This window comes from Grus americana (assembly GCF_028858705.1).
Source record: "Grus americana isolate bGruAme1 chromosome 32 unlocalized genomic scaffold, bGruAme1.mat SUPER_32_unloc_2, whole genome shotgun sequence".
Classification (NCBI taxonomy): Eukaryota; Metazoa; Chordata; class Aves; order Gruiformes; family Gruidae; genus Grus; species Grus americana.
The window spans coordinates 24559-50124 of NW_026561313.1; the positions used below are offsets into that span (position 1 = coordinate 24559).

The 25566-nt window shown below is 57.2% G+C and overlaps 1 protein-coding gene across 1 annotated transcript in view; it reads left to right on the forward strand.

Moving 5' to 3' along the window:
- The first annotated feature begins 164 nt into the window (after window positions 1-164).
- LOC129200112 (tenascin-X-like) overlaps window positions 165-25566 on the forward strand; it is a 28916-nt gene continuing 3514 nt past the window's right edge. The window contains exons 1-22 of the mRNA XM_054811369.1: window positions 165-510; window positions 2065-2358; window positions 2625-2912; window positions 4475-4768; window positions 5035-5322; window positions 6881-7174; window positions 8733-9026; window positions 10589-10888; window positions 11149-11436; window positions 12995-13288; window positions 13555-13842; window positions 15401-15700; window positions 15961-16248; window positions 17795-18088; window positions 18355-18642; window positions 20201-20494; window positions 21474-21761; window positions 22367-22660; window positions 23599-23723; window positions 24189-24321; window positions 24699-24850; window positions 25291-25387. Coding sequence (XP_054667344.1) covers window positions 165-510; window positions 2065-2358; window positions 2625-2912; window positions 4475-4768; window positions 5035-5322; window positions 6881-7174; window positions 8733-9026; window positions 10589-10888; window positions 11149-11436; window positions 12995-13288; window positions 13555-13842; window positions 15401-15700; window positions 15961-16248; window positions 17795-18088; window positions 18355-18642; window positions 20201-20494; window positions 21474-21761; window positions 22367-22660; window positions 23599-23723; window positions 24189-24321; window positions 24699-24850; window positions 25291-25387 — 5821 coding nt within the window. The remainder of the gene's footprint in view (window positions 511-2064; window positions 2359-2624; window positions 2913-4474; window positions 4769-5034; window positions 5323-6880; window positions 7175-8732; window positions 9027-10588; window positions 10889-11148; window positions 11437-12994; window positions 13289-13554; window positions 13843-15400; window positions 15701-15960; window positions 16249-17794; window positions 18089-18354; window positions 18643-20200; window positions 20495-21473; window positions 21762-22366; window positions 22661-23598; window positions 23724-24188; window positions 24322-24698; window positions 24851-25290; window positions 25388-25566) is intronic.

Sequence of the window (25566 nt, forward strand, 5' to 3'; positions counted from 1 at the left end):
GTTTTATATGGGTCAGGGTCTCTCCTGGGTATTTTATGCCTTCTGGGATGTGGGAACATCTCTTTGGTGCTGACTGGGTTGGATGGATGGGTGAATGGATGAACCAGTGGTAATATGAAAGACGGAGGGAGCATTGCATGGATGAATGTTTGTCTTCCTGACGGATGGACGTAAGGCTCAATGTTTCCATCCTGCATTGTGCTCTCTGCATTGCACGCCCAGCTCCACAAGAAGAGGAGCCACCATCGCAGCCCATCCTGGGCGAGCTCACGGCCCCTCATGTCAGCCCCGACTCCGTCCAGCTGGAGTGGAGCGTCCCCGAGGGCACCTTTGACTCCTTCACGGTGCAGTACAAGGATGCCCAAGGCCAGCCCCAGGTGTTGCCCGTGGACGGAGGTTCACGCACGGTGACGGTGCCTGGGCTGTCACCATCCCGCCGCTACAAGTTCAACCTGTACGGGGTGTGGGGTCGGAAACGCCTGGGCCCCGTCTCCACCGATGCGGTCACAGGTGAGTGGTGCTGTGGGACCATGTGTGTCCTCGCTGGCCCTGGGTTTGGAGTGTGTCAGGAGCTTGGGCAGGGCCCGTTGCAGATGGTTGGCCCATGTGGGAACTGGGAAGTTCTCTTGGTGGGTGTTGATTGGGGGCTGGATGGAGGGATGGGTGCAAGCAGGGTTGAGGGCAGTAAGGGAGGGGAGAGAGGGAAGGCGAGAGGGAGGGAGGGAGGGATGGGGGTATGGGTGGTTGATGAGTGTGTGGCCCATTGGATGAGGAGATGGATGGATGGATGGATGGATGGATGTTTGGGTGATGGTGAGTGGTTGTTGATCCAGTAGATTGGATGGAGAGATGATTGAGCAGTTGGTTGCCTGGATAAATGGGTTTTTTGATGGAAGACGGGTGATAGGATGGTTGGGTAGGGAAAAGGAATCAAGGACCGATGGATGAAATGGCTTACGGTAAAATGGTTGATCAGCTGGATGGAAGCATAGAACAGAATCATAGAATCATTAAGGTTGGAAAAGGCCTCTTAGATCATCATGTCCAACTCTCAACCCAACATCACCATGCCTACTAAACCACGTCCCAAAGTGCCACTTCTAAACATTTGTTGAACACCTCCAGGGTTAGTGACTCCACAACATCTCTGGGCAGCCTGTTCCAATGCCTGACCACTCTTTCGGTGAAGAACCTAATATCCAATCTAAACCTCCCCTGATGCAACATGAGGCCATTTCCTCTCGTCCTGTCACTAGTTACTTGGGAGAAGAGACCAACACCCACCTCACTATGCCCTCCTTTGAGGCAGCTGTAGAGAGCGATCAGGTCTCCCCGCAGCCTCCTCTTCTCCAGGCTAAACAACCCCAGTTCCCTCAGCCACTCCTCACAGGAGTTGTGCTCCAGACCCTTCACCAGCTTCGTTGCCCTTCTCTGGACTCGCTCCAGCACCTCAGTGTCCTTCTTGGAGTGAGGGGCCCCAAACTGAACACAGTAGTGGAGGCGCGGCCTCGCCACAGCAGAGTGCAGGGGCACAACCACGTCCCTGCTCCTGCTGGCCACACTATTCCTGACACAAGCCAGGATGCTGTTGGCCGCCTCGGCCACCTGGGCACACTGCTGGCTCATGTTCACCCCGTGGTCAGTCAACACCCCCAGGTCCTTTTCCACTGGGCAGCTTGGCAGCCACTCTGCTCCAAGCCTGTAGCACTGCCAGGGGGTTGTTGTGACCGAAGTGGAGGATCCCGGCACTTGGCCTTCGTAAACCTCATCCAGTTGGCCTCGGCCCATTGATCCAGCCTGTCCAAAGATGGTAGACAGGTGGTGGTAAAATGTTTCTTTGGGTGATTTGGCCAACGATTGGATGATTGAATGGAAGAACAGATGGCCAGATGGTGAGTAGAAGGGTGCAGATGTGCCCGCCTGGAAGGTTGATGGGCAGGAGAGTGTTAAGAATGTGTGGAAGAGCAGGTGGGTGGATGCTCAGGTGAACTCATAGTTGTAGGGATGATTAGTTGAGTGGATGGACAGATGATTCTTCCCTGCATTGTGCCCTCTCTGTTACAGCTGCGTCCGAGCCAGAGGAGGAGCCACCATCGCAGCCCATCCTGGGCGAGCTCACGGCCTCCCACGTCAGCCCCGACTCCGTCCAGCTGGAGTGGAGCGTCCCCGAGGGCACCTTTGACTCCTTCACGGTGCAGTACAGGGATGCCCAAGGCCAGCCCCAGGTGTTGCCCGTGGACGGTGGTTCACGCACGGTGACGGTGCCTGGGCTGTCACCATCCCGCCGCTACAAGTTCAACCTGTACGGGGTGTGGGGTCGGAAACGCCTGGGCCCCGTCTCCACCGATGCCGTCACAGGTGAGGGCTTCTGTGAGCCTCTTCTATGTCTCCTTTTGAACGGGGTTTTATATGGGTCAGGGTCTCTCCTGGGTATTTTATGCCTTCTGGGATGTGGGAACATCTCTTTGGTGCTGACTGGGTTGGATGGATGGGTGAATGGATGAACCAGTGGTAATATGAAAGACGGAGGGAGCATTGCATGGATGAATGTTTGTCTTCCTGACGGATGGACGTAAGGCTCAATGTTTCCATCCTGCATTGTGCTCTCTGCATTGCACGCCCAGCTCCACAAGAAGAGGAGCCACCATCGCAGCCCATCCTGGGCGAGCTCACGGCCCCTCATGTCAGCCCCGACTCCGTCCAGCTGGAGTGGAGCGTCCCCGAGGGCACCTTTGACTCCTTCACGGTGCAGTACAAGGATGCCCAAGGCCAGCCCCAGGTGTTGCCCGTGGACGGAGGTTCACGCACGGTGACGGTGCCTGGGCTGTCACCATCCCGCCGCTACAAGTTCAACCTGTACGGGGTGTGGGGTCGGAAACGCCTGGGCCCCGTCTCCACCGATGCCGTCACAGGTGAGTGGTGCTGTGGGACCATGCGTGTCCTCACTGGCCCTGGGTTTGGAGTGTGTCAGGAGCTTGGGCAGGGCCCGTTGCAGATGGTTGGCCCATGTGGGAACTGGGAAGTTCTCTTGGTGGGTGTTGATTGGGGGCTGGATGGAGGGATGGGTGCAAGCAGGGTTGAGGGCAGTAAGGGAGGGGAGAGAGGGAAGGCGAGAGGGAGGGAGGGAGGGATGGGGGTATGGGTGGTTGATGAGTGTGTGGCCCATTGGATGAGGAGATGGATGGATGGATGGATGGATGGATGGATGGATGTTTGGGTGATGGTGAGTGGTTGTTGAACCAGTAGATTGGATGGAGAGATGATTGAGCAGTTGGTTGCCTGGATAAATGGGTTTTTTGATGGAAGACGGGTGATAGGATGGTTGGGTAGGGAAAAGGAATCAAGGACCGATGGATGAAATGGCTTACGGTAAAATGGTTGATCAGCTGGATGGAAGCATAGAACAGAATCATAGAATCATTAAGGTTGGAAAAGGCCTCTTAGATCATCATGTCCAACTCTCAACCCAACATCACCATGCCTACTAAACCACGTCCCAAAGTGCCACTTCTAAACATTTGTTGAACACCTCCAGGGTTAGTGACTCCACAACATCTCTGGGCAGCCTGTTCCAATGCCTGACCACTCTTTCGGTGAAGAACCTAATATCCAATCTAAACCTCCCCTGGTGCAACATGAGGCCATTTCCTCTCGTCCTGTCACTAGTTACTTGGGAGAAGAGACCAACACCCACCTCACTATGCCCTCCTTTGAGGCAGCTGTAGAGAGCGATCAGGTCTCCCCGCAGCCTCCTCTTCTCCAGGCTAAACAACCCCAGTTCCCTCAGCCACTCCTCACAGGAGTTGTGCTCCAGACCCTTCACCAGCTTCGTTGCCCTTCTCTGGACTCGCTCCAGCACCTCAGTGTCCTTCTTGGAGTGAGGGGCCCCAAACTGAACACAGTAGTGGAGGCGCGGCCTCGCCACAGCAGAGTGCAGGGGCACAACCACGTCCCTGCTCCTGCTGGCCACGCTATTCCTGACACAAGCCAGGATGCTGTTGGCCGCCTCGGCCACCTGGGCACACTGCTGGCTCATGTTCACCCCGTGGTCAGTCAACACCCCCAGGTCCTTTTCCACTGGGCAGCTTGGCAGCCACTCTGCTCCAAGCCTGTAGCACTGCCAGGGGGTTGTTGTGACCGAAGTGGAGGATCCCGGCACTTGGCCTTCGTAAACCTCATCCAGTTGGCCTCGGCCCATTGATCCAGCCTGTCCAAAGATGGTAGACAGGTGGTGGTAAAATGTTTCTTTGGGTGATTTGGCCAACGATTGGATGATTGAATGGAAGAACAGATGGCCAGATGGTGAGTAGAAGGGTGCAGATGTGCCCGCCTGGAAGGTTGATGGGCAGGAGAGTGTTAAGAATGTGTGGAAGAGCAGGTGGGCGGATGCTCAGGTGAACTCATAGTTGTAGGGATGATTAGTTGAGTGGATGGACAGATGATTCTTCCCTGCATTGTGCCCTCTCTGTTACAGCTGCGTCCGAGCCAGAGGAGGAGCCACCATCGCAGCCCATCCTGGGCGAGCTCACGGCCTCCCACGTCAGCCCCGACTCCGTCCAGCTGGAGTGGAGCGTCCCCGAGGGCACCTTTGACTCCTTCACGGTGCAGTACAGGGATGCCCAAGGCCAGCCCCAGGTGTTGCCCGTGGACGGTGGTTCACGCACGGTGACGGTGCCTGGGCTGTCACCATCCCGCCGCTACAAGTTCAACCTGTACGGGGTGTGGGGTCGGAAACGCCTGGGCCCCGTCTCCACCGATGCCGTCACAGGTGAGGGCTTCTGTGAGCCTCTTCTATGTCTCCTTTTGAACGGGGTTTTATATGGGTCAGGGTCTCTCCTGGGTATTTTATGCCTTCTGGGATGTGGGAACATCTCTTTGGTGCTGACTGGGTTGGATGGATGGGTGAATGGATGAACCAGTGGTAATATGAAAGACGGAGGGAGCATTGCATGGATGAATGTTTGTCTTCCTGACGGATGGACGTAAGGCTCAATGTTTCCATCCTGCATTGTGCTCTCTGCATTGCACGCCCAGCTCCACAAGAAGAGGAGCCACCATCGCAGCCCATCCTGGGCGAGCTCACGGCCCCTCATGTCAGCCCCGACTCCGTCCAGCTGGAGTGGAGCGTCCCCGAGGGCACCTTTGACTCCTTCACGGTGCAGTACAAGGATGCCCAAGGCCAGCCCCAGGTGTTGCCCGTGGACGGAGGTTCACGCACGGTGACGGTGCCTGGGCTGTCACCATCCCGCCGCTACAAGTTCAACCTGTACGGGGTGTGGGGTCGGAAACGCCTGGGCCCCGTCTCCACCGATGCCGTCACAGGTGAGTGGTGCTGTGGGACCATGCGTGTCCTCGCTGGCCCTGGGTTTGGAGTGTGTCAGGAGCTTGGGCAGGGCCCGTTGCAGATGGTTGGCCCATGTGGGAACTGGGAAGTTCTCTTGGTGGGTGTTGATTGGGGGCTGGATGGAGGGATGGGTGCAAGCAGGGTTGAGGGCAGTAAGGGAGGGGAGAGAGGGAAGGCGAGAGGGAGGGAGGGAGGGAGGGATGGGGGTATGGGTGGTTGATGAGTGTGTGGCCCATTGGATGAGGAGATGGATGGATGGATGGATGGATGGATGTTTGGGTGATGGTGAGTGGTTGTTGAACCAGTAGATTGGATGGAGAGATGATTGAGCAGTTGGTTGCCTGGATAAATGGGTTTTTTGATGGAAGACGGGTGATAGGATGGTTGGGTAGGGAAAAGGAATCAAGGACCGATGGATGAAATGGCTTACGGTAAAATGGTTGATCAGCTGGATGGAAGCATAGAACAGAATCATAGAATCATTAAGGTTGGAAAAGGCCTCTTAGATCATCATGTCCAACTCTCAACCCAACATCACCATGCCTACTAAACCACGTCCCAAAGTGCCACTTCTAAACATTTGTTGAACACCTCCAGGGTTAGTGACTCCACAACATCTCTGGGCAGCCTGTTCCAATGCCTGACCACTCTTTCGGTGAAGAACCTAATATCCAATCTAAACCTCCCCTGGTGCAACATGAGGCCATTTCCTCTCGTCCTGTCACTAGTTACTTGGGAGAAGAGACCAACACCCACCTCACTATGCCCTCCTTTGAGGCAGCTGTAGAGAGCGATCAGGTCTCCCCGCAGCCTCCTCTTCTCCAGGCTAAACAACCCCAGTTCCCTCAGCCACTCCTCACAGGAGTTGTGCTCCAGACCCTTCACCAGCTTCGTTGCCCTTCTCTGGACTCGCTCCAGCACCTCAGTGTCCTTCTTGGAGTGAGGGGCCCCAAACTGAACACAGTAGTGGAGGCGCGGCCTCGCCACAGCAGAGTGCAGGGGCACAACCACGTCCCTGCTCCTGCTGGCCACGCTATTCCTGACACAAGCCAGGATGCTGTTGGCCGCCTCGGCCACCTGGGCACACTGCTGGCTCATGTTCACCCCGTGGTCAGTCAACACCCCCAGGTCCTTTTCCACTGGGCAGCTTGGCAGCCACTCTGCTCCAAGCCTGTAGCACTGCCAGGGGGTTGTTGTGACCGAAGTGGAGGATCCCGGCACTTGGCCTTCGTAAACCTCATCCAGTTGGCCTCGGCCCATTGATCCAGCCTGTCCAAAGATGGTAGACAGGTGGTGGTAAAATGTTTCTTTGGGTGATTTGGCCAACGATTGGATGATTGAATGGAAGAACAGATGGCCAGATGGTGAGTAGAAGGGTGCAGATGTGCCCGCCTGGAAGGTTGATGGGCAGGAGAGTGTTAAGAATGTGTGGAAGAGCAGGTGGGCGGATGCTCAGGTGAACTCATAGTTGTAGGGATGATTAGTTGAGTGGATGGACAGATGATTCTTCCCTGCATTGTGCCCTCTCTGTTACAGCTGCGTCCGAGCCAGAGGAGGAGCCACCATCGCAGCCCATCCTGGGCGAGCTCACGGCCTCCCACGTCAGCCCCGACTCCGTCCAGCTGGAGTGGAGCGTCCCCGAGGGCACCTTTGACTCCTTCACGGTGCAGTACAGGGATGCCCAAGGCCAGCCCCAGGTGTTGCCCGTGGACGGTGGTTCACGCACGGTGACGGTGCCTGGGCTGTCACCATCCCGCCGCTACAAGTTCAACCTGTACGGGGTGTGGGGTCGGAAACGCCTGGGCCCCGTCTCCACCGATGCCGTCACAGGTGAGTGGTGCTGTGGGACCATGCGTGTCCTCGCTGGCCCTGGGTTTGGAGTGTGTCAGGAGCTTGGGCAGGGCCCGTTGCAGATGGTTGGCCCATGTGGGAACTGGGAAGTTCTCTTGGTGGGTGTTGATTGGGGGCTGGATGGAGGGATGGGTGCAAGCAGGGTTGAGGGCAGTAAGGGAGGGGAGAGAGGGAAGGCGAGAGGGAGGGAGGGAGGGAGGGATGGGGGTATGGGTGGTTGATGAGTGTGTGGCCCATTGGATGAGGAGATGGATGGATGGATGGATGGATGGATGTTTGGGTGATGGTGAGTGGTTGTTGAACCAGTAGATTGGATGGAGAGATGATTGAGCAGTTGGTTGCCTGGATAAATGGGTTTTTTGATGGAAGACGGGTGATAGGATGGTTGGGTAGGGAAAAGGAATCAAGGACCGATGGATGAAATGGCTTACGGTAAAATGGTTGATCAGCTGGATGGAAGCATAGAACAGAATCATAGAATCATTAAGGTTGGAAAAGGCCTCTTAGATCATCATGTCCAACTCTCAACCCAACATCACCATGCCTACTAAACCACGTCCCAAAGTGCCACTTCTAAACATTTGTTGAACACCTCCAGGGTTAGTGACTCCACAACATCTCTGGGCAGCCTGTTCCAATGCCTGACCACTCTTTCGGTGAAGAACCTAATATCCAATCTAAACCTCCCCTGGTGCAACATGAGGCCATTTCCTCTCGTCCTGTCACTAGTTACTTGGGAGAAGAGACCAACACCCACCTCACTATGCCCTCCTTTGAGGCAGCTGTAGAGAGCGATCAGGTCTCCCCGCAGCCTCCTCTTCTCCAGGCTAAACAACCCCAGTTCCCTCAGCCACTCCTCACAGGAGTTGTGCTCCAGACCCTTCACCAGCTTCGTTGCCCTTCTCTGGACTCGCTCCAGCACCTCAGTGTCCTTCTTGGAGTGAGGGGCCCCAAACTGAACACAGTAGTGGAGGCGCGGCCTCGCCACAGCAGAGTGCAGGGGCACAACCACGTCCCTGCTCCTGCTGGCCACGCTATTCCTGACACAAGCCAGGATGCTGTTGGCCGCCTCGGCCACCTGGGCACACTGCTGGCTCATGTTCACCCCGTGGTCAGTCAACACCCCCAGGTCCTTTTCCACTGGGCAGCTTGGCAGCCACTCTGCTCCAAGCCTGTAGCACTGCCAGGGGGTTGTTGTGACCGAAGTGGAGGATCCCGGCACTTGGCCTTCGTAAACCTCATCCAGTTGGCCTCGGCCCATTGATCCAGCCTGTCCAAAGATGGTAGACAGGTGGTGGTAAAATGTTTCTTTGGGTGATTTGGCCAACGATTGGATGATTGAATGGAAGAACAGATGGCCAGATGGTGAGTAGAAGGGTGCAGATGTGCCCGCCTGGAAGGTTGATGGGCAGGAGAGTGTTAAGAATGTGTGGAAGAGCAGGTGGGCGGATGCTCAGGTGAACTCATAGTTGTAGGGATGATTAGTTGAGTGGATGGACAGATGATTCTTCCCTGCATTGTGCCCTCTCTGTTACAGCTGCGTCCGAGCCAGAGGAGGAGCCACCATCGCAGCCCATCCTGGGCGAGCTCACGGCCTCCCACGTCAGCCCCGACTCCGTCCAGCTGGAGTGGAGCGTCCCCGAGGGCACCTTTGACTCCTTCACGGTGCAGTACAAGGATGCCCAAGGCCAGCCCCAGGTGTTGCCCGTGGACGGAGGTTCACGCACGGTGACGGTGCCTGGGCTGTCACCATCCCGCCGCTACAAGTTCAACCTGTACGGGGTGTGGGGTCGGAAACGCCTGGGCCCCGTCTCCACCGATGCCGTCACAGGTGAGTGGTGCTGTGGGACCATGTGTGTCCTCGCTGGCCCTGGGTTTGGAGTGTGTCAGGAGCTTGGGCAGGGCCCGTTGCAGATGGTTGGCCCATGTGGGAACTGGGAAGTTCTCTTGGTGGGTGTTGATTGGGGGCTGGATGGAGGGATGGGTGCAAGCAGGGTTGAGGGCAGTAAGGGAGGGGAGAGAGGGAAGGCGAGAGGGAGGGAGGGAGGGAGGGATGGGGGTATGGGTGGTTGATGAGTGTGTGGCCCATTGGATGAGGAGATGGATGGATGGATGGATGGATGGATGGGTGTTTGGGTGATGGTGAGTGGTTGTTGAACCAGTAGATTGGATGGAGAGATGATTGAGCAGTTGGTTGCCTGGATAAATGGGTTTTTTGATGGAAGACGGGTGATAGGATGGTTGGGTAGGGAAAAGGAATCAAGGACCGATGGATGAAATGGCTTACGGTAAAATGGTTGATCAGCTGGATGGAAGCATAGAACAGAATCATAGAATCATTAAGGTTGGAAAAGGCCTCTTAGATCATCATGTCCAACTCTCAACCCAACATCACCATGCCTACTAAACCACGTCCCAAAGTGCCACTTCTAAACATTTGTTGAACACCTCCAGGGTTAGTGACTCCACAACATCTCTGGGCAGCCTGTTCCAATGCCTGACCACTCTTTCGGTGAAGAACCTAATATCCAATCTAAACCTCCCCTGATGCAACATGAGGCCATTTCCTCTCGTCCTGTCACTAGTTACTTGGGAGAAGAGACCAACACCCACCTCACTATGCCCTCCTTTGAGGCAGCTGTAGAGAGCGATCAGGTCTCCCCGCAGCCTCCTCTTCTCCAGGCTAAACAACCCCAGTTCCCTCAGCCACTCCTCACAGGAGTTGTGCTCCAGACCCTTCACCAGCTTCGTTGCCCTTCTCTGGACTCGCTCCAGCACCTCAGTGTCCTTCTTGGAGTGAGGGGCCCCAAACTGAACACAGTAGTGGAGGCGCGGCCTCGCCACAGCAGAGTGCAGGGGCACAACCACGTCCCTGCTCCTGCTGGCCACGCTATTCCTGACACAAGCCAGGATGCTGTTGGCCGCCTCGGCCACCTGGGCACACTGCTGGCTCATGTTCACCCCGTGGTCAGTCAACACCCCCAGGTCCTTTTCCACTGGGCAGCTTGGCAGCCACTCTGCTCCAAGCCTGTAGCACTGCCAGGGGGTTGTTGTGACCGAAGTGGAGGATCCCGGCACTTGGCCTTCGTAAACCTCATCCAGTTGGCCTCGGCCCATTGATCCAGCCTGTCCAAAGATGGTAGACAGGTGGTGGTAAAATGTTTCTTTGGGTGATTTGGCCAACGATTGGATGATTGAATGGAAGAACAGATGGCCAGATGGTGAGTAGAAGGGTGCAGATGTGCCCGCCTGGAAGGTTGATGGGCAGGAGAGTGTTAAGAATGTGTGGAAGAGCAGGTGGGCGGATGCTCAGGTGAACTCATAGTTGTAGGGATGATTAGTTGAGTGGATGGACAGATGATTCTTCCCTGCATTGTGCCCTCTCTGTTACAGCTGCGTCCGAGCCAGAGGAGGAGCCACCATCGCAGCCCATCCTGGGCGAGCTCACGGCCTCCCACGTCAGCCCCGACTCCGTCCAGCTGGAGTGGAGCGTCCCCGAGGGCACCTTTGACTCCTTCACGGTGCAGTACAGGGATGCCCAAGGCCAGCCCCAGGTGTTGCCCGTGGACGGTGGTTCACGCACGGTGACGGTGCCTGGGCTGTCACCATCCCGCCGCTACAAGTTCAACCTGTACGGGGTGTGGGGTCGGAAACGCCTGGGCCCCGTCTCCACCGATGCCGTCACAGGTGAGGGCTTCTGTGAGCCTCTTCTATGTCTCCTTTTGAACGGGGTTTTATATGGGTCAGGGTCTCTCCTGGGTATTTTATGCCTTCTGGGATGTGGGAACATCTCTTTGGTGCTGACTGGGTTGGATGGATGGGTGAATGGATGAACCAGTGGTAATATGAAAGACGGAGGGAGCATTGCATGGATGAATGTTTGTCTTCCTGACGGATGGACGTAAGGCTCAATGTTTCCATCCTGCATTGTGCTCTCTGCATTGCACGCCCAGCTCCACAAGAAGAGGAGCCACCATCGCAGCCCATCCTGGGCGAGCTCACGGCCCCTCATGTCAGCCCCGACTCCGTCCAGCTGGAGTGGAGCGTCCCCGAGGGCACCTTTGACTCCTTCACGGTGCAGTACAAGGATGCCCAAGGCCAGCCCCAGGTGTTGCCCGTGGACGGAGGTTCACGCACGGTGACGGTGCCTGGGCTGTCACCATCCCGCCGCTACAAGTTCAACCTGTACGGGGTGTGGGGTCGGAAACGCCTGGGCCCCGTCTCCACCGATGCCGTCACAGGTGAGTGGTGCTGTGGGACCATGTGTGTCCTCGCTGGCCCTGGGTTTGGAGTGTGTCAGGAGCTTGGGCAGGGCCCGTTGCAGATGGTTGGCCCATGTGGGAACTGGGAAGTTCTCTTGGTGGGTGTTGATTGGGGGCTGGATGGAGGGATGGGTGCAAGCAGGGTTGAGGGCAGTAAGGGAGGGGAGAGAGGGAAGGCGAGAGGGAGGGAGGGAGGGAGGGATGGGGGTATGGGTGGTTGATGAGTGTGTGGCCCATTGGATGAGGAGATGGATGGATGGATGGATGGATGGGTGTTTGGGTGATGGTGAGTGGTTGTTGAACCAGTAGATTGGATGGAGAGATGATTGAGCAGTTGGTTGCCTGGATAAATGGGTTTTTTGATGGAAGACGGGTGATAGGATGGTTGGGTAGGGAAAAGGAATCAAGGACCGATGGATGAAATGGCTTACGGTAAAATGGTTGATCAGCTGGATGGAAGCATAGAACAGAATCATAGAATCATTAAGGTTGGAAAAGGCCTCTTAGATCATCATGTCCAACTCTCAACCCAACATCACCATGCCTACTAAACCACGTCCCAAAGTGCCACTTCTAAACATTTGTTGAACACCTCCAGGGTTAGTGACTCCACAACATCTCTGGGCAGCCTGTTCCAATGCCTGACCACTCTTTCGGTGAAGAACCTAATATCCAATCTAAACCTCCCCTGATGCAACATGAGGCCATTTCCTCTCGTCCTGTCACTAGTTACTTGGGAGAAGAGACCAACACCCACCTCACTATGCCCTCCTTTGAGGCAGCTGTAGAGAGCGATCAGGTCTCCCCGCAGCCTCCTCTTCTCCAGGCTAAACAACCCCAGTTCCCTCAGCCACTCCTCACAGGAGTTGTGCTCCAGACCCTTCACCAGCTTCGTTGCCCTTCTCTGGACTCGCTCCAGCACCTCAGTGTCCTTCTTGGAGTGAGGGGCCCCAAACTGAACACAGTAGTGGAGGCGCGGCCTCGCCACAGCAGAGTGCAGGGGCACAACCACGTCCCTGCTCCTGCTGGCCACACTATTCCTGACACAAGCCAGGATGCTGTTGGCCGCCTCGGCCACCTGGGCACACTGCTGGCTCATGTTCACCCCGTGGTCAGTCAACACCCCCAGGTCCTTTTCCACTGGGCAGCTTGGCAGCCACTCTGCTCCAAGCCTGTAGCACTGCCAGGGGGTTGTTGTGACCGAAGTGGAGGATCCCGGCACTTGGCCTTCGTAAACCTCATCCAGTTGGCCTCGGCCCATTGATCCAGCCTGTCCAAAGATGGTAGACAGGTGGTGGTAAAATGTTTCTTTGGGTGATTTGGCCAACGATTGGATGATTGAATGGAAGAACAGATGGCCAGATGGTGAGTAGAAGGGTGCAGATGTGCCCGCCTGGAAGGTTGATGGGCAGGAGAGTGTTAAGAATGTGTGGAAGAGCAGGTGGGCGGATGCTCAGGTGAACTCATAGTTGTAGGGATGATTAGTTGAGTGGATGGACAGATGATTCTTCCCTGCATTGTGCCCTCTCTGTTACAGCTGCGTCCGAGCCAGAGGAGGAGCCACCATCGCAGCCCATCCTGGGCGAGCTCACGGCCTCCCACGTCAGCCCCGACTCCGTCCAGCTGGAGTGGAGCGTCCCCGAGGGCACCTTTGACTCCTTCACGGTGCAGTACAGGGATGCCCAAGGCCAGCCCCAGGTGTTGCCCGTGGACGGTGGTTCACGCACGGTGACGGTGCCTGGGCTGTCACCATCCCGCCGCTACAAGTTCAACCTGTACGGGGTGTGGGGTCGGAAACGCCTGGGCCCCGTCTCCACCGATGCCGTCACAGGTGAGGGCTTCTGTGAGCCTCTTCTATGTCTCCTTTTGAACGGGGTTTTATATGGGTCAGGGTCTCTCCTGGGTATTTTATGCCTTCTGGGATGTGGGAACATCTCTTTGGTGCTGACTGGGTTGGATGGATGGGTGAATGGATGAACCAGTGGTAATATGAAAGACGGAGGGAGCATTGCATGGATGAATGTTTGTCTTCCTGACGGATGGACGTAAGGCTCAATGTTTCCATCCTGCATTGTGCTCTCTGCATTGCACGCCCAGCTCCACAAGAAGAGGAGCCACCATCGCAGCCCATCCTGGGCGAGCTCACGGCCCCTCATGTCAGCCCCGACTCCGTCCAGCTGGAGTGGAGCGTCCCCGAGGGCACCTTTGACTCCTTCACGGTGCAGTACAAGGATGCCCAAGGCCAGCCCCAGGTGTTGCCCGTGGACGGAGGTTCACGCACGGTGACGGTGCCTGGGCTGTCACCATCCCGCCGCTACAAGTTCAACCTGTACGGGGTGTGGGGTCGGAAACGCCTGGGCCCCGTCTCCACCGATGCCGTCACAGGTGAGTGGTGCTGTGGGACCATGTGTGTCCTCGCTGGCCCTGGGTTTGGAGTGTGTCAGGAGCTTGGGCAGGGCCCGTTGCAGATGGTTGGCCCATGTGGGAACTGGGAAGTTCTCTTGGTGGGTGTTGATTGGGGGCTGGATGGAGGGATGGGTGCAAGCAGGGTTGAGGGCAGTAAGGGAGGGGAGAGAGGGAAGGCGAGAGGGAGGGAGGGAGGGAGGGATGGGGGTATGGGTGGTTGATGAGTGTGTGGCCCATTGGATGAGGAGATGGATGGATGGATGGATGGATGGGTGTTTGGGTGATGGTGAGTGGTTGTTGAACCAGTAGATTGGATGGAGAGATGATTGAGCAGTTGGTTGCCTGGATAAATGGGTTTTTTGATGGAAGACGGGTGATAGGATGGTTGGGTAGGGAAAAGGAATCAAGGACCGATGGATGAAATGGCTTACGGTAAAATGGTTGATCAGCTGGATGGAAGCATAGAACAGAATCATAGAATCATTAAGGTTGGAAAAGGCCTCTTAGATCATCATGTCCAACTCTCAACCCAACATCACCATGCCTACTAAACCACGTCCCAAAGTGCCACTTCTAAACATTTGTTGAACACCTCCAGGGTTAGTGACTCCACAACATCTCTGGGCAGCCTGTTCCAATGCCTGACCACTCTTTCGGTGAAGAACCTAATATCCAATCTAAACCTCCCCTGATGCAACATGAGGCCATTTCCTCTCGTCCTGTCACTAGTTACTTGGGAGAAGAGACCAACACCCACCTCACTATGCCCTCCTTTGAGGCAGCTGTAGAGAGCGATCAGGTCTCCCCGCAGCCTCCTCTTCTCCAGGCTAAACAACCCCAGTTCCCTCAGCCACTCCTCACAGGAGTTGTGCTCCAGACCCTTCACCAGCTTCGTTGCCCTTCTCTGGACTCGCTCCAGCACCTCAGTGTCCTTCTTGGAGTGAGGGGCCCCAAACTGAACACAGTAGTGGAGGCGCGGCCTCGCCACAGCAGAGTGCAGGGGCACAACCACGTCCCTGCTCCTGCTGGCCACACTATTCCTGACACAAGCCAGGATGCTGTTGGCCGCCTCGGCCACCTGGGCACACTGCTGGCTCATGTTCACCCCGTGGTCAGTCAACACCCCCAGGTCCTTTTCCACTGGGCAGCTTGGCAGCCACTCTGCTCCAAGCCTGTAGCACTGCCAGGGGGTTGTTGTGACCGAAGTGGAGGATCCCGGCACTTGGCCTTCGTAAACCTCATCCAGTTGGCCTCGGCCCATTGATCCAGCCTGTCCAAAGATGGTAGACAGGTGGTGGTAAAATGTTTCTTTGGGTGATTTGGCCAACGATTGGATGATTGAATGGAAGAACAGATGGCCAGATGGTGAGTAGAAGGGTGCAGATGTGCCCGCCTGGAAGGTTGATGGGCAGGAGAGTGTTAAGAATGTGTGGAAGAGCAGGTGGGCGGATGCTCAGGTGAACTCATAGTTGTAGGGATGATTAGTTGAGTGGATGGACAGATGATTCTTCCCTGCATTGTGCCCTCTCTGTTACAGCTGCGTCCGAGCCAGAGGAGGAGCCACCATCGCAGCCCATCCTGGGCGAGCTCACGGCCTCCCACGTCAGCCCCGACTCCGTCCAGCTGGAGTGGAGCGTCCCCGAGGGCACCTTTGACTCCTTCACGGTGCAGTACAGGGATGCCCAAGGCCAGCCCCAGGTGTTGCCCGTGGACGGTGGTTCACGCACGGTGACGGTGCCTGGGCTGTCACCATCCCGCCGCTACAAGTTCAACCTGTACGGGGTGTGGGGTCGGAAACGCCTGGGCCCCGTCTCCACCGATGCCGTCACAGGTGAGGGCTTCTGTGAGCCTCTTCTATGTCTCCTTTTGAACGGGGTTTTATATGGGTCAGGGTCTCTCCTGGGTATTTTATGCCTTCTGGGATGTGGGAACATCTCTTTGGTGCTGACTGGGTTGGATGGATGGGTGAATGGATGAACCAGTGGTAATATGAAAGACGGAGGGAGCATTGCATGGATGAATGTTTGTCTTCCTGACGGATGGACGTAAGGCTCAATGTTTCCATCCTGCATTGTGCTCTCTGCATTGCACGCCCAGCTCCACAAGAAGAGGAGCCACCATCGCAGCCCATCCTGGGCGAGCTCACGGCCCCTCATGTCAGCCCCGACTCCGTCCAGCTGGAGTGGAGCGTCCCCGAGGGCACCTTTGACTCCTTCACGGTGCAGTACAAGGATGCCCAAGGCCAGCCCCAGGTGTTGCCCGTGGACGGTGGTTCACGCACGGTGACGGTGCCTGGGCTGTCACCATCCCGCCGCTACAAGTTCAACCTGTACGGGGTGTGGGGTCGGAAACGCCTGGGCCCCGTCTCCACCGATGCCGTCACAGGTGAGTGGTGCTGTGGGACCATGCGTGTCCTCGCTGGCCCTGGGTTTGGAGTGTGTCAGGAGCTTGGGCAGGGCCCGTTGCAGATGGTTGGCCCATGTGGGAACTGGGAAGTTCTCTTGGTGGGTGTTGATTGGGGGCTGGATGGAGGGATGGGTGCAAGCAGGGTTGAGGGCAGTAAGGGAGGGGAGAGAGGGAAGGCGAGAGGGAGGGAGGGAGGGATGGGGGTATGGGTGGTTGATGAGTGTGTGGCCCATTGGATGAGGAGATGGATGGATGGATGGATGTTTGGGTGATGGTGAGTGGTTGTTGATCCAGTAGATTGGATGGAGAGATGATTGAGCAGTTGGTTGCCTGGATAAATGGGTTTTTTGATGGAAGACGGGTGATAGGATGGTTGGGTAGGGAAAAGGAATCAAGGACCGATGGATGAAATGGCTTACGGTAAAATGGTTGATCAGCTGGATGGAAGCATAGAACAGAATCATAGAATCATTAAGGTTGGAAAAGGCCTCTTAGATCATCATGTCCAACTCTCAACCCAACATCACCATGCCTACTAAACCACGTCCCAAAGTGCCACTTCTAAACATTTGTTGAACACCTCCAGGGTTAGTGACTCCACAACATCTCTGGGCAGCCTGTTCCAATGCCTGACCACTCTTTCGGTGAAGAACCTAATATCCAATCTAAACCTCCCCTGATGCAACATGAGGCCATTTCCTCTCGTCCTGTCACTAGTTACTTGGGAGAAGAGACCAACACCCACCTCACTATGCCCTCCTTTGAGGCAGCTGTAGAGAGCGATCAGGTCTCCCCGCAGCCTCCTCTTCTCCAGGCTAAACAACCCCAGTTCCCTCAGCCACTCCTCACAGGAGTTGTGCTCCAGACCCTTCACCAGCTTCGTTGCCCTTCTCTGGACTCGCTCCAGCACCTCAGTGTCCTTCTTGGAGTGAGGGGCCCCAAACTGAACACAGTAGTGGAGGCGCGGCCTCGCCACAGCAGAGTGCAGGGGCACAATCACCTCCCTGCTCCTGCTGGCCACACTATTCCTGATCCAAGCCAGGATGCTGTTGGCCTTCTTGGCCACCTGGGCACACTGCTGGCTCATGTTCACCCCGTGGTCAGTCAACACCCCCAGGTCCTTTTCCACTGGGCAGCTTGGCAGCCACTCTGCTCCAAGCCTGTAGCACTGCCAGGGGGTTGTTGTGACCGAAGTGGAGGATCCCGGCACTTGGCCTTCGTAAACCTCATCCAGTTGGCCTCGGCCCATTGATCCAGCCTGTCCAAAGATGGTAGACAGGTGGTGGTAAAATGTTTCTTTGGGTGATTTGGCCAACGATTGGATGATTGAATGGAAGAACAGATGGCCAGATGGTGAGTAGAAGGGTGCAGATGTGCCCGCCTGGAAGGTTGATGGGCAGGAGAGTGTTAAGAATGTGTGGAAGAGCAGGTGGGCGGATGCTCAGGTGAACTCATAGTTGTAGGGATGATTAGTTGAGTGGATGGACAGATGATTCTTCCCTGCATTGTGCCCTCTCTGTTACAGCTGCGTCCGAGCCAGAGGAGGAGCCACCATCGCAGCCCATCCTGGGCGAGCTCACGGCCTCCCACGTCAGCCCCGACTCCGTCCAGCTGGAGTGGAGCGTCCCCGAGGGCACCTTTGACTCCTTCACGGTGCAGTACAGGGATGCCCAAGGCCAGCCCCAGGTGTTGCCCGTGGACGGTGGTTCACGCACGGTGACGGTGCCTGGGCTGTCACCATCCCGCCGCTACAAGTTCAACCTGTACGGGGTGTGGGGTCGGAAACGCCTGGGCCCCGTCTCCACCGATGCCGTCACAGGTGAGGGCTTCTGTGAGCCTCTTCTATGTCTCCTTTTGAACGGGGTTTTATATGGGTCAGGGTCTCTCCTGGGTATTTTATGCCTTCTGGGATGTGGGAACATCTCTTTGGTGCTGACTGGGTTGGATGGATGGGTGAATGGATGAACCAGTGGTAATATGAAAGACGGAGGGAGCATTGCATGGATGAATGTTTGTCTTCCTGACGGATGGACGTAAGGCTCAATGTTTCCATCCTGCATTGTGCTCTCTGCATTGCACGCCCAGCTCCACAAGAAGAGGAGCCACCATCGCAGCCCATCCTGGGCGAGCTCACGGCCCCTCATGTCAGCCCCGACTCCGTCCAGCTGGAGTGGAGCGTCCCCGAGGGCACCTTTGACTCCTTCACGGTGCAGTACAAGGATGCCCAAGGCCAGCCCCAGGTGTTGCCCGTGGACGGAGGTTCACGCACGGTGACGGTGCCTGGGCTGTCACCATCCCGCCGCTACAAGTTCAACCTGTACGGGGTGTGGGGTCGGAAACGCCTGGGCCCCGTCTCCACCGATGCCGTCACAGGTGAGTGGTGCTGTGGGACCATGCGTGTCCTCGCTGGCCCTGGGTTTGGAGTGTGTCAGGAGCTTGGGCAGGGCCCGTTGCAGATGGTTGGCCCATGTGGGAACTGGGAAGTTCTCTTGGTGGGTGTTGATTGGGGGCTGGATGGAGGGATGGGTGCAAGCAGGGTTGAGGGCAGTAAGGGAGGGGAGAGAGGGAAGGCGAGAGGGAGGGAGGGAGGGATGGGGGTATGGGTGGTTGATGAGTGTGTGGCCCATTGGATGAGGAGATGGATGGATGGATGGATGGATGGATGGATGTTTGGGTGATGGTGAGTGGTTGTTGATCCAGTAGATTGGATGGAGAGATGATTGAGCAGTTGGTTGCCTGGATAAATGGGTTTTTTGATGGAAGACGGGTGATAGGATGGTTGGGTAGGGAAAAGGAATCAAGGACCGATGGATGAAATGGCTTACGGTAAAATGGTTGATCAGCTGGATGGAAGCATAGAACAGAATCATAGAATCATTAAGGTTGGAAAAGGCCTCTTAGATCATCATGTCCAACTCTCAACCCAACATCACCATGCCTACTAAACCACGTCCCAAAGTGCCACTTCTAAACATTTGTTGAACACCTCCAGGGTTAGTGACTCCACAACATCTCTGGGCAGCCTGTTCCAATGCCTGACCACTCTTTCGGTGAAGAACCTAATATCCAATCTAAACCTCCCCTGATGCAACATGAGGCCATTTCCTCTCGTCCTGTCACTAGTTACTTGGGAGAAGAGACCAACACCCACCTCACTATGCCCTCCTTTGAGGCAGCTGTAGAGAGCGATCAGGTCTCCCCGCAGCCTCCTCTTCTCCAGGCTAAACAACCCCAGTTCCCTCAGCCACTCCTCACAGGAGTTGTGCTCCAGACCCTTCACCAGCTTCGTTGCCCTTCTCTGGACTCGCTCCAGCACCTCAGTGTCCTTCTTGGAGTGAGGGGCCCAAAACTGAACACAGTAGTGGAGGCGCGGCCTCGCCACAGCAGAGTGCAGGGGCACAATCACCTCCCTGCTCCTGCTGGCCACACTATTCCTGATCCAAGCCAGGATGCTGTTGGCCTTCTTGGCCACCTGGGCACACTGCTGGCTCATGTTCACCCCGTGGTCAGTCAACACCCCCAGGTCCTTTTCCACTGGGCAGCTTGGCAGCCACTCTGCTCCAAGCCTGTAGCACTGCCAGGGGGTTGTTGTGACCGAAGTGGAGGATCCCGGCACTTGGCCTTCGTAAACCTCATCCAGTTGGCCTCGGCCCATTGATCCAGCCTGTCCAAAGATGGTAGACAGGTGGTGGTAAAATGTTTCTTTGGGTGATTTGGCCAACGATTGGATGATTGAATGGAAGAACAGATGGCCAGATGGTGAGTAGAAGGGTGCAGATGTGCCCGCCTGGAAGGTTGATGGGCAGGAGAGTGTTAAGAATGTGTGGAAGAGCAGGTGGGTGGATGCTCAGGTGAACTCATAGTTGTAGGGATGATTAGTTGAGTGGATGGACAGATGATTCTTCCCTGCATTGTGCCCTCTCTGTTACAGCTGCGTCCGAGCCAGAGGAGGAGCCACCATCGCAGCCCATCCTGGGCGAGCTCACGGCCTCCCACGTCAGCCCTGAATCCGTCCAGCTGGAGTGGAGCGTCCCCGAGGGCACCTTTGACTCCTTCACGGTGCAGTACAAGGATGCCCAAGGCCAGCCCCAGGTGTTGCCCGTGGACGGTGGTTCACGCACGGTGACGGTGCCTGGGCTGTCACCATCCCGCCGCTACAAGTTCAACCTGTACGGGGTGTGGGGTCGGAAACGCCTGGGCCCCGTCTCCACCGATGCCGTCACAGGTGAGTGGTGCTGTGGGACCATGCGTGTCCTCGCTGGCCCTGGGTTTGGAGTGTGTCAGGAGCTTGGGCAGGGCCTGTTGCAGATGGTTGGCCCATGTGGGAACTGGGAAGTTCTCTTGGTGGGTGTTGATTGGGGGTTGGATGGAGGGATGGGTGCAGGCAGGGTTGAGGGCAGTAAGGGAGGGGAGAGAGGGAAGGTCGGAGGGAAGGAGGGAGGGAGGGATGGGGTTATGGGCGGTTGGACGAGTGTGTGGCTCGTTGGGTGAGGAGATGGATGGATGGATGGATGGGTGGGTGGATGTTTGAATGTTTCTGTGATGGTGTATGATTGTTGAATAGGTTGTTTGGATGGTGAGATGATTGAGCAGATGGTTGCCAGGATTGATGGGTGTTTTGATGGAAGATGGTGATAGGATGGTTGGGTAGAGGAACCAATTCAAGGACTGACGGATGAAATAGTTGATGGAAAAATGGCTGACTGGATTGATGGAAGCATGGCTGCTTGGGGGTCGAAATGGAGGGAGAGGAGTTTGCATGGTTAGAGAGACAAAGGGATTGATGGGAGATTAAGAGAGTGATGAACACATGGATGAATGAATGGATGTTGGACATGGGTGACCAAAGAGCTGCCTTAACGAGAGTAGGTAGATGTCTGGTAAAATGTTTGTTTGGGGAATTTGGCTGATGGTTGGATGATTAGGTGGATGAATGGAGAGTGAGATGGTGAGTAGAAGGCTGCAGGTGTGGTTGGTAGGGAGGCTGATGGGTAGAAGAGTGTTAAGGCTGTGTGGACGGGCAGGTGGGTGGATGCTCAAGTGAACTGATAACTGTAAGGCTGATTAGTTGAGTGGATGGATGGATAACTGATAACATGAAAGATGGAGGGAGCATTGCATGGTTGAACGTTTGTTTTCCTGATGGATGGAGGTATGGCTCAATGTTTATGTCCTGCTTTGTGCGCTCTCCATTGCACACCCAGCTCCACAAGAAGAGGAACCACCATCGCAGCCCATCCTGGGCGAGCTCACAGCCTCCCATGTCAGCCCCGACTCCGTCCAGCTGGAGTGGAGCATCCCCAAGGGCACCTTTGACTCCTTCATGGTGCAGTACAGGGATGCCCAAGGCCAGCCTGAGTCACTGCTCGTGGATGGTAGTTCTCGCACGGTGACGGTGCCTGGGCTGTCACCATCCCACCGTTATAATTTCTACTTGTACGGGGTTTTGGGGCAGAAACGTCTGGGCCCCATCTCCCTTGACACCATCACAGGTGAGGGCATGTGCTGGATCTATCCATGTCCCCTGTGGGCACTGGGTTTGGAGTGCGGCAGGAGTTGGGGCAGGGCCTGTGCTGGTCCCTTGGGCCTGGTGGGGACTGGGAACATCTCTTGGGCACTGAGTGGGGGCTGGATGGAGGTATGGGAGCATGAAAGGTTGGAGGGATGGAGGGATATGTTGATGGAAGATTGTTTGTTGGAAGGATGGATGGATGGATGGATGGATGGATGGTTGCTTGATTGGATGGTTTGGTGGATGGATGGACAGACGGACAGGCGGATGGATGGGAACATGCAAGTTTGAAGGAATTGGCAGATATTGATGGATGGATGGTTCAGTGCTTGGATGAATGGATATGTGGTTGGATGGAGGAAGGGATGGATGGACAGATGGACAGGCGGACACATGATTGGATGGAGGGATGGATGAGTGGAGGGATTGTGGCATGGATAGATGAATGGATGGTTAAATGGATGGATGAAGGTGCATGGAGGATGGATGGACAGATGGCTGGAGGAGTATTTTTTTGGTTGTTCAACAGATGGATGGGTGGATCAGTTGATGAGTATGCCCTGCATTGTGTCCTCTCCGTTGCAGCCCCAGCTCTACAAAAGGAGAAACCACCAGCCCAGCCTCGCCTGGGCGAGCTCACGGCCCCTCATGTCAGCCCCGACTCCGTCCAGCTGGAGTGGAGCGTCCCCGAGGGCACCTTTGACTCCTTCACGGTGCAGTACAAGGATGCCCAAGGCCAGCCCCAGGTGTTGCCCGTGGAGGGGGGTTCACGCACGGTGACGGTTCCTGGCCTGTCCCCATCGCGCCGCTACAAGTTCAACCTGTACGGGCTGTGGGGTCGCAAACGTCTGGGTCCCGTCTCCACTGATGCTGTCACAGGTGAGGACATCTGTGGAGCATTTCTGCATCTCCTTTGGGCGCTGTTTTTGGGGTGGTGACAGGAGCTGGGGCAGGGCCCATCCTTGTATCTTGGGTCTTGCGGGAACATCTCTTGGGTGCTAGAAGTGCGTGGATGATGGGATGGGTGTGTGCAAGGTTGGAGGGTTGGGTGGATGGATGGATGTTTAGTTGGTTGGTGCAATGGGTGAATCGACTGAAGGTTGGTTGAACAGATGCATGGACAATGAAGGGTTGGATGGGTGATTGGATGGATGGGAAGGACGATTGGGTAGACTGATGTAGTCATGGGCAGAGGAATGTGTGGGCCAATGGAAGGGCACACGGCTCTGGAGACGGTGGGGAGGGATGAGGGATGGGTGAGTGAAAAGATGGACATATGGTGACTGGGTGGGTGGGGGGATGGATGGATGGATGGATGGATGTGTTATGGGTGGTGGGATGGTTGGAAAGATGGGTCGGTGGTTTTATGGATGGAGGGATGGTTGGCTGATTGGACAGTTGGATGTTCTGATGATTGGATGGTTGAATGGTTGGACTTTTGGATGGGTGGTTTGGTGGGTGGGTGGGTGGTTGATGGATGGACGGTTGGACAGCGGGATGGGCGGTTGATGGTTGGACGGTTGCTGACTGGATGCCTGGATGGTTGAAGAGATGGTGTCTTGGAGTCCTGGGTGGGGTGTCCCTGGTGCGGGTCCAACCTAGGAGAGTCCCCTGGGGGCTCTGGGTGGGGAACCCTGGGGTGCTACGGGGGGGTCTGGTGATGGGGGTCCATGGGGGTTTCTTTGGGGTTGGGGGGGCTGTGGTGGTAAGATGGGGGTGTGGGGGTTGTCTCTGTCCACAGGGAAGCAATTTGGGGGTGAGTCTCGGGGGCTGGGGGTGGGGTGGGCATGTCAGTGACCTCCCCCCGCCCCGCGCAGGCGCCCCGGGGACCCTCTGGGTGGGGACCGTGTGGCCCCGCAGCGCCTGGCTGCACTGGGCACCCCCCCACACCCCCCCTGATGGCTACGACCTCATCTATGGCCCCCCCGGAGGACCCCAGCAGGTAACAACCCCCCCCGCCCCAAACACCCTGAAACCCCCGAATCCCCCTGGGGCACCCCGTAACCCCCCTGGGGACCCCAATATTCCTTGTGGGACCCCAGTACCTCCCCACAGGCCCCAATAATCCCTTGGAGACCCCACTCCCCCCCCCAGGAGACCCCAACTTCCCTTGTAGGACCCCTACTTTCCTTCTGGGACCCCAATAGCCCCCAGGGACCCCAATACCTCCCAGGTGCACCCCAATATGGGACCCCCAATACTCCTTTAGGGCACCCCTGTGCCCTCTCTGAGACCTAAATAACCCCCTGGGGACCCCAATAACTCCTTGTGGGACCCCAATAACCCCTTGGGGACCCCAATATTCCTTGCAGGACCCCAATATCCCCCTGTGCACCCCAATATCCCTTGTGGGACCCCCAATCCCCCCTTGGGACATGCCAAAACCCCCCCCGTGCCCCCCCCCCAGACGCTGCGGCTGCCCCCCGAGGTGACATCCCATCAGCTGTGGGGCCTGGAGCCGGCGGGGCGCTATGGGGTGCAGCTGTGGGGGCGGGGAGGGGACACCCCCCACCCCCCCCTGGAAGTGACCTTTGACACCCGTGAGACTGGGTCCATGGTGGGGGGAGGGGGCACCCGGACACCTGGGTCCTTGGGTGGGGGGCGCTGAGTCCTTGGGTGGGGGGCGCTGGGTTCTGGCGTGGGGGGCGCTGGGTTCTGGCGTGGGGGGTGCTGGGTCCTTGGGTGGGGGGCGCTGGGTTCTGGGGTGGGGGGTGCTGGGTTCTTGAGTGGGGGGTGCTGAGTCCTTGGGTGGGGGGTGCTGGGTTCTTGAGTGGGGGGTGCTGAGTCCTTGGGTGGGGGGTGCTGGGTTCTGGGGTGGGGGGCGCTGAGTCCTTGGGTGGGGGGCACTGGGTCCTTGGGTGGGGGCACACCTGGATGCCCAGGTCCCCACCTCCCCGTTGCACACCCCCCCCCCCAGCTCCTCTCCCCCACCCGCACCCCCGGGACTGCGCCGAGGAGCAGCTGAACGGGCCGGGGCCTTCGCGCGAGACCCTCATCTTCCTCGGGGGAGACCCCGGGACCCCCCTGCGCGTCTTCTGCGACATGGAGACCGACGGTGGCGGCTGGCTGGTGGGGCGACTGGGCCGCACGGGGCGGCGCTGGGAGGGGCTGGGGGGCTTCTGGGGGGGGGGTTATGGGGGGAAATGGGGGTCTTGGGTGGCATTGGGGGGGTCTTGAGGGGAGCAGGAGGACTGGGGGGGCACTGGGAGAGACTGGGGGGCTTCTGGGGGGGTTATTGGGGGATATGGGGGGGTTATGGGGAGAAATGGGGGTGTTAGAGGGCACTGGGGGGCACTGGGGGGGTCTGGGGGGAAAGGGGGTCAGTGGGGGGGGTCTTGGAGGGGACACTGGGGGGGGGGGGTCTGGGAGGTTCCATGGGGGGATAATGGGGGGTCCTGGGGGGCAATGGGGGTCACTATGGGGCATTAGGGGGTCTGGGGGGTCTCGATGGGGATCAGTGAGGGGTGTTGGTGCCCCCCCGCCCCGACCCTCCCGACACCCCCCCCAAGGTGTTCCAGCGCCGCCAGGATGGGGGCACCGATTTCTGGCGGGGGTGGGACGCCTATGCCCACGGTTTCGGCAACGTCACCGGGGAGTTCTGGCTGGGTGAGGACCCCCACGTCCGGTGGGGGGGGGACCCCGGCATCTGGGGGGGACCTCTGTGTCTGGGGGGGGACCCAGGGGTCCGGGGGGGGGGGAACGACCCAGGGGTCTGGCTGGGTGACCGGGGGGGACCTAGGGGTCCGGGGAGACTTAGGGGGACCCAGGGGTCCAGCTGGGTGACT